This window comes from Nerophis ophidion, linkage group LG04, assembly GCF_033978795.1.
Source record: "Nerophis ophidion isolate RoL-2023_Sa linkage group LG04, RoL_Noph_v1.0, whole genome shotgun sequence".
Classification (NCBI taxonomy): Eukaryota; Metazoa; Chordata; class Actinopteri; order Syngnathiformes; family Syngnathidae; genus Nerophis; species Nerophis ophidion.
Genome location: NC_084614.1, coordinates 52,417,390 through 52,429,963, shown reverse-complemented (window position 1 = coordinate 52,429,963; position 12,574 = coordinate 52,417,390). Strand labels below are relative to the sequence as shown.

General features: G+C 38.5%; 1 protein-coding gene across 2 annotated transcripts in view; it reads left to right on the top strand.

Moving 5' to 3' along the window:
- ankfy1 (ankyrin repeat and FYVE domain containing 1) overlaps positions 1–12,489 on the top strand; it is a 34,526-nt gene extending 22,037 nt beyond the window's left edge. For both annotated transcript variants that reach the window (XM_061898290.1, XM_061898291.1), the window contains 10 exons: positions 718–836; positions 2,137–2,293; positions 2,361–2,561; positions 5,430–5,606; positions 5,695–5,842; positions 6,090–6,180; positions 6,270–6,394; positions 6,464–6,610; positions 11,535–11,625; positions 11,706–12,489. In XM_061898290.1, coding sequence (XP_061754274.1) covers positions 718–836; positions 2,137–2,293; positions 2,361–2,561; positions 5,430–5,606; positions 5,695–5,842; positions 6,090–6,180; positions 6,270–6,394; positions 6,464–6,610; positions 11,535–11,625; positions 11,706–11,838 — 1,389 coding nt within the window. In that variant the 3' untranslated portion in view covers positions 11,839–12,489. The remainder of the gene's footprint in view (positions 1–717; positions 837–2,136; positions 2,294–2,360; positions 2,562–5,429; positions 5,607–5,694; positions 5,843–6,089; positions 6,181–6,269; positions 6,395–6,463; positions 6,611–11,534; positions 11,626–11,705) is intronic.
- The last annotated feature ends 85 nt before the right edge of the window (positions 12,490–12,574 follow it).

Here is a 12,574-nt window from a genome sequence, read left to right as displayed (position 1 = left end):
TGACACACCACCATTTAATGTTATCTTCTCTTTAGCTCGTATTAATATACCTGTTAATTTCCTGTGTAATAACTGCTTACTTTCTGCTGCAATGCACTTTTTAAAGTTTACTAAGCACTTATTTCTTGGTGTTTTAAGCTAACTAGCCTGCCTGCATCTGGTTTGCTTAAGGTGTGTAAAATGTTTAGTCTCATTCTAATACTTGATAATGATATTTAAGATAGCAATACATGAAGTTTATTGCTGTAATGGAGGTGATTATTATTAATTTAGGAGTTTGTCTCCACATTGTGTGTGTAGACACATAGTTAGCTGCTAGCCGTTTGTCAGCCAGCCACGATCGACATGGATGATTGCCATTAAAAGGCATTAATGACCAATCTCGTAGTTTTTCACAAAAATATGCCCATACCGATCAGCAAATCCTTTGTATATTGTACAGTATACATGCAATTACAGAAGCTATAAAGAAACATTTCCATCCTCATGTATTGCACTCATTTTCTGGTTTGTATTACTAGAAAACATTTATCCCAAAATGAATTTGTATTAAATTAAGAATTTAAAAATAATAGTGTATTCACATCATCAACCAACATATTATAAATTAGAAGTTTCCAAAAAATTTAAACATTTTTAAATCCAACATATTATAAATTAGAAGTTTCCAAAAAATTTAAACATTTTTAAATTTGTGCTGTTTTTATCTGTTTAAAGGTTCGTCATGGCTGTGATGCAACATGTTGGAGTGAAGGTCCTTCTGGCTGCCAACAGACCCTCCTGCACAGAGCTGTTGATGAGAACAATGAGGTCTCAGCTTGCTTTCTCATTCGCAGGTTTGAAACCTCCTCATTACTGTTACTGTGTGGATAACTTACTTATTTCATTCAAATGTATGAATAACTAACTTATTTTTCTTATTGTGTAGACCAGTGGTTCTCAACCTTTTTTCAGTGATGTACACCCTGTGAACTTTTTTTAAAATCAAGTACCCCCTAATCAGAGCAAAGCATTTTTGACTGAAAAAATGAGATAAAGAAGTAAAATACAGCACTATGTAATCAGTTTCTGATGTATTAAATTGTATAACAGTGCAAAATATTGCTCATTTGTAGTGGTCTTTCTTGAACTATTTGGAAAAAAGATATAAAAATAACTGAAAACTTGTTGAAAAATAAACAAGTGGTTCAATTATAAATACAAATTTCTACACAGAAGTAATCCTCAAATTAAAGTGCCCTCTTTGGGGATTGTAATAGAGATCCATCTGGATTCATGAACTTAATTCTAAACATTTCTTTACAAAAAAAGACATTTTTAACATAAATATTTTTGGAACATGTCCACAAAATAATCTAGCTGTCAACACTGAATATTGCATTGTTGCATTTCTTTTCACAGTTTATGTACTTACATTCATATTTTGTTGAAGTATTATTCAATAAATATATTTAGAAAGGATTTTTGAATTGATGATATTTTTAGAATATTTTTAAAAAATCTCACGTACCCCTTGGCATACCTTCAAGTACCCCCAGGGGTACACGTACCCCCTTTTGAGAAACACTGGTGTAGACGACTTACTTATTTCCTTTACTGTGTTGATAACTTACATATTCCTTTAATGTTTGGATAACTTGCTTAACTTTGTATTTCATTTTCCTGTGTAGAAACTTGCATAGTTTCTTTATGTTAACTTATTTATTTCATTATGCGGATTGCTGTGTGGATAATTTATGTCTTCACTGTGTGGATAACTTACTTATTTATTTTACTGTGTGGATAACTTATAATACCTTTACTGTGTAGATAACTCATCCATTAACACTCTTACTTAAACATTCGGAACAGGTATCTGACATATCAGCTAACATTGTGTTGATAATTTTGTCATTACCTTCAATGTGTTAATAACGTTAGGAATCAATTATCTACTCTTGTAAAATGCTGAGAATGGTTAAATAATATAAATCAGTGAACTCCCTTCATAACATTTTCTAGACATTCTGTATATTATTTTTTTATTTCCTCCTTAAAATTTGTAAATTGGAACTATAAGTATAAAAGTCCATGCTGTATGTGAGTATTTATTTCCACAAGATGCACCCTAACGTAATGTATTGCCTGTCGACCCAGTGGTTGTGACGTGAACAGCTCTCGACGACCCGGCCCTAATGGAGAAGGAGAAGAAGAGGCTAGAGATGGACAAATGCCTCTCCACCTTGCTAGCAGCTGGGGACTGGAAGATGTGGTGCAGTGCCTTCTGGAGTTTGGAGCTAATGTGAATACTCAGGTCAGTCTCATCCAACTTGTATTTGATGACAATGAGGGCTTTCTAAAATCTGGTCTCACTTTGTCAGGATTCAGAGGGTAGAACTCCTATCCATGCTGCTATTAGCAGCCAGCACAACGTTATCATTCAGCTCCTGATTTCCCATCCAGACATCCGTCTTAACATCCGTGACCGCCAAGGAATGACACCCTTTGCCTGTGCAATGACGCACAAGAACAACAAGGCGGCAGAGGCCATTCTCAAAAGAGAACCAGGTGCTGCTGAACAGGTAGGGATAAAATGATAAATACAAAGTGGTTCAAACTAGAGTTAGATTTTGGGAAAAGAAACATTGTTGTCAGCAAACCATACAGGTGGTATATCAACCTTTTGCGCATTTGCTCAGCACACACATGATCTCGTGTATCACCGCTCTCGTTACATGCTAGTTTAGCTGCTTCCAAAACACCTAGCAAGTTATCACAGATTTAATTTCAACTAAAGATACGAACTTGATAGTGAATAAACCCAGGTTTCTACTCCTCGTTGTTGTGCTCATTCATGTCGATGGTGTTTTAACGCTTCAGGGACGTGCTGTAATGAAATAAAATATACATATTCAACGTTGAAAAATACTTTGAATGGTGGTCGCTGTTTGTTATGCAAGGACAGCGTCTGCGCATACATGCTTCTGACAAGATAGTAAGCAGGAAAAGGAGAATGCAAAAATGCCCCTGAAGAAAAAGATAACTGTTACTGGTCAGCACAGTATTGTAGCTGTATTGTCTGCTTCCAATACTAATGATTAGACTAGTGATAGTACCTCAATACAGCCTGTATGCACTTTTGATGCAAAATAAGTGTATCTACTTTCTGCATCTTCTTCCAAAAAAAAGTTTGCGTTTTTTCAGCTGTGGCAAAATGTCTGTACTTTTCAGATGACAGTTTCCTATACTGCAACATTTGCACTACTGGCCACAAAACAGGAGCATTGATTATGGTTAAGAATGTTTTGTTTGTGTTAAAATCAGCACTTCTATTGAGATTTTCTTGTAGTAGATGTAATAATTTGAATTTGAATAATTTAATGGTGTCATTAATGTTGTTACAAAATTCTATTTCATTTGAATTTTGTAGCTTGTGAAAGTTTTGTTTAATTTTCACATACATTTTCAACATATTTTTAATCCATATAATATAGGAACTCCACAAAACTTTTAGAAAAATAAAAATATAAGAACTAGAAAGAAAGACATTTTTTAAGAGGCTCAGCGTTTTGCAACTTGCTCTGTTACATTTTCAAACAAAAAATACAAGAACACCGCAGGTTAGCTTATGTTACCTATGTTTAGTGGTTTAACAGATTTTTTTTAAAGTGTCTATTTTTCACAATTACTAATTTTATTGAATTAAAATTGCTCCCCAGTCTGAGGAATTTGCTTGTCGTTCATACAGCGCGTGCACATACACAAAAGCAGTCCAAAAGAAGCAACTTATGTTGTTAGGATAGAATATATATTCAATGTAGGGCTGGGCGATATGGCCTTTTAATATGTTGATTTTTTTAGGCCATATCGCGATACACGATATATGTCTCGATATTTTGCCTCGGTCTTGAATTAACACTTGATACATATAATCACAGCAGTATGATGATTCTATGTGTCTACATTAAAACATTCTTGTTCATACTGCATTTATATATGCTCATTTTAAACTTTCATGCAGAGAAGGAAATCACAACTAAGTCAAATGACCAAAACTGTATTTATTTAACAGTTACTAAGCAGTGGCACAAATGTTCATGTCATTTCCAAACCAGAAAGTGCAAGATTTTCAGAGACATTTTAAGTGTCAAATAAAAATGAGCTGCGTAATAGGAAATCAAATAGTGTTCGTCCTTCGCTATGTGGTAGGTTACAGACATTATTAAATTCTGTTGTCGACTATTTTTTTCATACGGTGTTGATCTGCAAATATTTGCCTCGGTAATTTGACGGTGTGGGCGTGTGGCACCAAACGAAGATGTTTACATCCGGAGTAAGCACTCTATATTCTGTATCAGGTGACTTTTTACATAATGCTACATATTAGCATTAATTTTACTTTTTGTAGCAACGCTTTTGGCACACACTTTACAAATTACGGTTGTCTGTTCGACTTATTCCCACTTGAAGCCAAACCACCACCAGACGATGGACCCTCTGCTGTTTTTCCTGGGAATTAATTCTTCTTTCATTCGCACCTTTTTTCTATCGTATTACCACTCTCATGGCTCTGCTAGCATTACAGCTAACGTTACCCATGCTGCTACCTCTCTGATCCGCGAAGGCGTATACGTATGTGACGTATGACGTGACAGTATGTGACGTGTGTAAGAAGGTGCGCTTGTCTGTGAGGAGACACAGGAAAGATCGAGAAGAGCCTGTAGTGTAATGCCAGCAGCTAAAAGCAACTGCGTGAGAACGTATACTCGAATATTACGATATAGTAATTTTCTATATCGTACAGAGACAAACCCGCGATATATCGAGTATATCGATATATCGCTCAGCCCTAATTCAATGATAGTTAATGTTAGCTATTCAGATTTCTATCATCAGCTAGCAACATACAAAGCTAATGCGCTTGCACATGTTACATATGGGTGTGGTTTCATAATTACGTGCTGAAATCCGTAAGTGGGCAGGATGAAATGCTTAAAATACTTTGGAAAGTTCGCGCACTATAAGCATCCACATAAAGGTTGCAAACAGCCCCTTTTAGTGGGGACCCACTTCATTGAAAACCTATTAACATCACTCTGTAATGTAATTGCATAAGATCTGATGTCAGTCATATTATGTGACTTTATGTGTAGCTTAGAACCATATGACATAATTAAAAAAGCTGTGGGACAGGGATGTTTAATTTAGGGTTGCAGTAGGCCTTATGATAGCAGTGTTTGTGTATGAGTTCACATGTATGTTACTGTGTACATTGAATGTGAATGCAATTTTGTTATTTAGGACATTTAGTATTGCTCCTAAATAGTTTAATCATTTAGGGGCACCTGTGCTCATAGTGAAAAAGCTAAGCATACAGACCTGCATCGAAGCACCAATACCCTCCATGTTGTCGGAGCTTTCCTTCTTATCACCTCCATTTGTTTTTCTAGGTTGACAACAAAGGGCGAAATTTCCTTCACGTGGCTGTGCAAAATTCTGATATTGAAAGTGTACTGTTCCTCATCAGCGTGAAGGCTAACGTCAACTCCAGGGTTCAGGATGCAGCTAAACTCACGCCACTACACTTGGCTGTGCAGGCCGGATCAGAGATCATTGTCCGAAATCTGGTATTTACATACGTTTTTTTTTAATTAATTTGCCTGATGAAGAATCACATCTTGTGTTTAATGGAGCATCTTGTCTGTGACTGTCCAGCTGCTTGCAGGAGCTAAAGTGAATGAGCTGACCAAGCACCGACAGACTGCCCTGCATCTGGCGGCTCAGCAGGACCTGGCCACAATTTGCTCTGTTCTCTTGGAGAATGGCATTGACTTTGCAGCTGAGGACGAGAATGGCAATAACGGTACATATTGTTTTCCACATGATGTTTTTGTACACTTGTTTCATGGGACAGATCTAGTAGGGAGAGTTTGTAAAATTTGAATACAAAGTCCTGAATAAGAATAATACGTCTCAGCAGAGTGTATATGTATTTTTCTACAACAAAATTTGAGTGGGAAGACAATCAAGTTGTTTACACTATGTTCTCTTCTGTATGTCTCAATGCAAAGAGAAGTTAAAAAGGGCTTCCTTGTGCTCTGCTTTGCTAGCTCTCCATCTGGCTGTGATGCAGGGTCGCCTTAACAATGTCAGATCGCTCCTCACAGAGTCCAACATTGATGCGGAGGCCTTTAATCTCAGGTAAATGTCTTGTTTTTCTAAGGATTTCCCAAAAAAATATCCTTATTGCATTCATAGCCCACCTTTTTTTAAAACAATGATGAATTTAGGGGTCAGTCACCAATGCACGTGTTAGGCCACTATGGTAAAGAGAACGCTGCTGCTATCTCTGAGTTGTTCCTGGAGTGTATGCCTGAATACCCTCTGGACAAGCTGGATAACGAAGGAAACACAGGTAACCTGAGATGATATTTTCTTGATGGCATTGCAGCTCAAATCAATGAAACACATTTTTCATTTGCAGTTTTGCTCCTGGCTTATATGAAAGGGAACGCTAACCTGTGCCGTGCTATTGTGAGGGCTGGTGCTCGCCTGGGCGTCAGTAATAATCAAGGGATCAACATTTTCAACTACCAAGTGGCAACTAAACAGTTGCTCTTCCGCCTTCTTGGTGAGTTCATGTTTTACTCTTGCACATATAAATAGGGCTATAGTGGTAAATGTTGGGTGTATTCATATTGGAATATAATATGAGATCATATATAGTAGGGAATGGGATTAGGAATTAGGATGTCATTGCTACAAACCCCGTTTCCATATGAGTTGGGAAATTGTGTTAGATTTAAATACAAATGGAATACAATGATTTGCAAATAATTTTCAACCCATATTCAGTTGAATATGCTACAAAGACAAGATATTTGATGTTCAAACTGATAAACCTTTTTTTTGTGCAAATAATCATTAACTTTAGAATTTGATGCCGGCAACATATGACAAAGAAGTTGGGAAAGATGGCAATAAATACTGATAAAGTTGAGGAATGCTCATCAAACAGTTATTTGGAACATCCCACAGGTGTGCAGGCTAATTGGGAACAGGTGGGTGAAATGATTGGGTATAAAAGCAGCTCCAGTGAAATGCTCAGTCATTCACAAACAAGGATAGGGTGAGGGTCACCACTTTGTGAACAAATGCGTGAGCAAATTATCAAACAGTTTAAGAACATCATTTCTCAACGAGCTGTTGCATGGAATTTTAGTGATATCCCCATTTACTGTCCGTAATATCATCAAAAGTTTCAGAGAATCTGGAGAAATCTCTGCACGTAAGCGATGATATTACAGACCTTCAATCCCTCAGGGGGTACTGCATCAAAAAGCGACATCGGTGTGTAAAGGATATCAGCACATGGGCTCAGGAACACTTCAGAAAACCACTGTCAGTAACTACAGTTTGCCGCTACATCTGTAAGTGCAAGTCAAAACTCTACTATGCAAAGCAAAAGCCATTTATCAACAACACCCAGAAACGCCTCTGGCTTCACTGGGCCCAAGCTCATCTAAGATGAACTGATGCAAAGTGGAAAAGTGTTCTGTGGTCTGATGAGTCCACATTTCAAATTATTTTTGGAAACTGTGGCCGTTGTGTCCTCTAGAAGAAAGAGAAAAAGAGCCATCCGGATTGTCATAGGCGTAAAGTTCAAAAGCCAGCACCTGTGATGGTATGGGGGTGTATTAGTGCCCAAGGAATGGGTAACTTACACATCTGTGAAGGCACCATTAATGCTGAAAGGTACATACAGGTTTTGGAGGAACATATATTGCTATCCAAGCAACATTATCATAGACGCCCCTGCTTAATTCAGCAATACAAGGCCAATCTACAGGTTACAGCAATGCAGCTTCATAGTAAAAGAGTGCCGGTACAAGACTGACCTGCGTGTAGTCCAGACCTGTCTCCCATTGAACGTGGGTGGCGCATTATCAAGCCTAAAATACCACAACAAAGACCCCGGACTGTCGAACAACTTAAGCTGTACATCAAGCAAGAATGGGAAATAATTCCACCTGAAAAGCTTCAAAAATTGGTCTCCTGAGTTCCCAAACGTTTGAGTGTTGTTAAAAGAAGAGGTGATGTAACACAGTGGTGAACATGCCCTTTCCCAACTACTTTGGCACGTGTTGCAGCCATGAAATTCTAAGTTAATGATTATTTGCAAAAAAAAAAAAAAGTTTGAGTTTGAACATCAAATATCTTGTCTTTGTAGTGCATTCGATTGAATATGGGTTGAAAAGGATTTGCTAATTTTTGTATTCTGTCATACTTGCGATTGTAGCTGAGATATGCGCCAGCGCCCCCCGCGACTCCAAAAGGGAATAAGCGGTAGAAAATGGATGGATGGATTGCATCTAACACAATTTCCCAGCTCATAAGGAAACGGGGTTTGTACATAAATCGGATAACATTAATGAAATGGCTCAAATAACTGATAAAAAATAAACGTTTTAATGAAGCGAGATTACCAATACTATGCTGTAGGTGGGTTAGTGTAACCAAATCAATCGCCTCTTTTCTCTTGTCGTAAACTTTCTATGAGATCAATGTAAACAAACATGGTGTCAGACATCCATCCATCCATCCATTTTATACCGCTTATCCCCTTTGGGGTCGCGGGTGCCTATCTCAGCTACAATCGGGCGGAAGGCGGAGTACACCCTGGACAAGTCGTCACCACACCGCAGGGCCAAGACAGTTAGACAGACAACATTCACACACTAGGGCCAATTTAGTGTTGCCAATCAACCTATCCCCAGGTGCATGTCTTTGGAAATGGGAGGAAGCCGGAGTACCCGGAGGGAACCCACGCAGTCACGGGGAGAACTGCAAACTCCACACAGAAAGATCCCGAGCCCGGGATTGAACCCAGGACTACTCAGGACATTCATATTGTGAGGCAGACGCACTAACTCCTCTTCCACCGTGCTGCCCGCTGTCAGACATTTTGTGTGCAATTTTCAGCAAATGTTCTGCAAACATTCCGTAGACAGGAAAAAAAATTGTGCTTCAACACATCAAACCTTATCAGCCACCTGACATGCCAGCATCGCTACAACAGGGTTTTGAAAGCTTACAAAGACACCTGTTACTGAAGAAGCCCCAAAGCCAGCCGCAAAGAAATGTGTGCAAAAACTACATTTAAATCTGCATTTTTGAAGTTTTATTAATGAAAATAAGTAATCAATATTAGGGTGGGAACCAGAAAGTTGTATCGGTTTAAAAAATATATTCCCTAATGGCCACTAATTATCTTTAGTTATATTTTTCTTTGTGGATAGCAATAGTTCTTTATTATAGCTGTTTTCACACATGAGCTGAGCCTCCAGATGTTGCAACATTCCGTGATTGCGTTAAAAAATCAGAACACTTCTTCATTATTAAACCTTCTCAGCCACCGGAACAACAATAACATCGCTACGAAAGTGTTTTGAAAGATGACAAAGATGCCTGCTGCTGCAGAAGCTTCCACCAAGCCAGCCGCAAAAAGGCTCTCTGCTTGTTTCTGTCGTCGCAGCCTTTGTAACATTCTAAAAGTTTGCCAGAAACGACCTAAGTGATCTGTGGTGTCATCATGAAAATGATGGTGCTGGACGGCCAGCCCTTTACCATCTTAAAGATACTGACATTTGTCAGGGCTGATGTACACTTAGTCAATTCCACCTTTTGGTAGCTCGTATGTGCACAAACTACCCTTAAATATACTTTAAAAAAATATGTATGCATGAGTTATCAGTATCGGTCTTAAGAAGCAGGAAGTTATCAATGGCTTGAAAAATAAAGTGCATTCCTAGTTGTACCTTTCTTTTTTTCTCTGTGTTGGATTTCAGTGCATAGATGTTATTGTAAGACGTTCATCAACAATAGTGAAAATATGTATCATCTGTATGTACAGTTGTGATCAAAATTATTCAACCCCCACACAATTTTGGTGTTTTAGCAAGTTGGATATTTATTCCGTATTTTGTTTATAGTTATATCAAATAAAGATGTGTCAAATGGACAAATGCAACTTAAATTGTAACACTGTATTTTACAAAATACCAAAAAAGGACATTTTTCTTAATATCTCATTGACAAAATTATTCAACTCCTTGAAGATCATAACTCTTAAGAACAGAATTTGAATAAGGTCTTTTCAATCAGGTGTTGAAAACACCTGTAGATGTGATTAGAACCATAACGAGCAACAATTAAACTGATTGAAAAAGACTGTGACGCTCAGCTTCTTGTAGATGGTCAATGGTGTATTTGCAACATTGTGAAGTCCAGGGAGTGGTCAAAGAAGTCAAGAAAGGAGGTAATTTCTCTTCATTAGAAAGCATATGGATATAAGAAAATAGCAAAGACATTACACATTCCAAGAGACACAGTTTGGAGCATAATTCGCAAGTTTAAAGCTAAAGGCACAGTGGAAACACTACCTTGGCGTGGTAGAAAGAGGATGCTGTGTGCGTACAGTGGTGAAAAACCCCCAGGTAACAGCTGAGGAACTCCAACAGGACCTTGCAGAGGGGGGAACGCAGGTTTCGTCCCAGAAAATAAGGCGCGCACTACGAGATTAAGGCTTCCATGCCAGAACTCCCAGGCACACCCCACTTCTGACTACCAGGCACAAGAAAAATAGACTCAAGTATGCCAAAAATCATCTGGACAAACCCCAAACGTTTTGGGAAACTGTTCTATGGAGTGATGAGACAAAAGTGGAACTCTTTGGGCCTATGAATTAACGTTATGTCTGGAGGAGAAAAAAATGAAGCTTACAAAGAGAAGAACACCTTTCCTACTGTTAAGCATGGTGGGGGGGTCAATCATGATCTGGGGCTGTTTCTCTGCCTCAGGTACCGGGAATCTCCAGCGCGTTCAAGGCATTATGAATTATATTTTTCCTACCAGGATATATTAGCTGCAAATGTTATGAAGTCAGTGACGAAGCTGAGGCTTGGGAGACGTTGGACCTTCCAACAGGACAACGATCCCAAGCATACCTCCAAATCAACATCAGAGTGGTTGCAGAAGAAGGGCTGGAAGAATCTAGAGTGGCCTTCACAGTCGCCAGACATAAATCCTATAGAAAACCTGTGGTAGGACTTGAAGAAGGCAGTTGCACCACGCAAGCCCAAGAATATGAATGAACTGGAGGCCTTTGCCCAAGAGGAATGGGCTAAAATACCTGTAGATCGTTGCAAGAAGCTTGTGGGCGGTTATGTATCACGTTTGAAGGATGTAATTACTGCCAAAGGGTGTTCTACTAAGTACTAAAGATGCATGTAACTAGGGGGTTGAATAATTTTGTCAATGAGATATTAAGAAAAATGTCCTTTTTTGGTATTTTGTAAAATAGTGTTACAATTTAAGTTGCATTTGTCTATTTGACACATCTTTATTTGATATGACTATAAACAAAATACGGAATAAATGTCCACTTGCTAAACCACCAAAATTGTGTGGGGGTTGAATAATTTTGATCACAACTGTATAGTCAGATGATTGGAAATACCAATAGTAATGATTGTTTTTTATATGTGTTTCCATAGATATGCTGTCCAAAGAGCCTCCTTGGTGTGATGGTTCCAACTGCTACGAGTGTGCTGCTAAGTTTGGTGTAACAACAAGGAAGCATCATTGGTAAGCAGCATGCCTTTCATGTTTTCTTGTGCTTTGTTAGTCTACTTATTCATCATTCTTCTTGTTTTGTTTCTCTCTAGCCGTCACTGTGGGCGCCTTTTGTGCCACAAGTGCTCTATCAAGGAGATCCCCATCATCAAGTTTGACTTGAACAAGCCTGTAAGGGTGTGTGACATCTGTTTTGATGTGCTAACTCTGGGTGGGGTGTCATAAAGCTGTGGCCTGGACTTTCTCCACCTGTGATGATGGCCAGGTAGCCAATTTAGCAGTTACTATACAAAACTTAATTCAGCATTTACTGCACCCAACTTAACTTGGCTGTTACTACACACAACTTAACTTAGTAGTTACCTCACACCTTAAAGGGGAACTGCACTTTTTTAGAATGTCCTTCACAACCCTTATGTGAGACAAGATCAATGGATAAATAAACACAAGCTCTAGGTGACTAACAATACAGGTAATGAGGATTTAATCTCTTTCACTTATAAAGCGCTAATAAAAACAAAAAATATTTATATACACGCTGTAAATATATATGTAATTTAGCACATTCATAAAGACATGCACCTGGGGATAGGTTGATTGGCAACACTAAATTGGCCCTAGTGTGTGAATGTGAGTGTGAATGTTGTCTGTCTCTGTGTTGGCCCTGCGATGAGGTGGAGATTAGTCCAGGGTGTACGCCGCCTACTGCCCGAATGCAGCTGAGAGGCTCCAGCGACCCCGAAAGGGACAAGCGGTAGAAAATGATTGGATATTACATGTAATAAATTATTGTGGGCATTTTAAGCATTAAGCTAGAGCATTTATTTCACAGAGCACATCACAACGTTCACTGTTTTCTTCAACTACTACTAATCACGGTAGACTTAATGAGAGACAACGACGACTACTTTGGGACAATTGCAGAACCTTACATTTGTAAGCCTGAATATACGGAAGATGA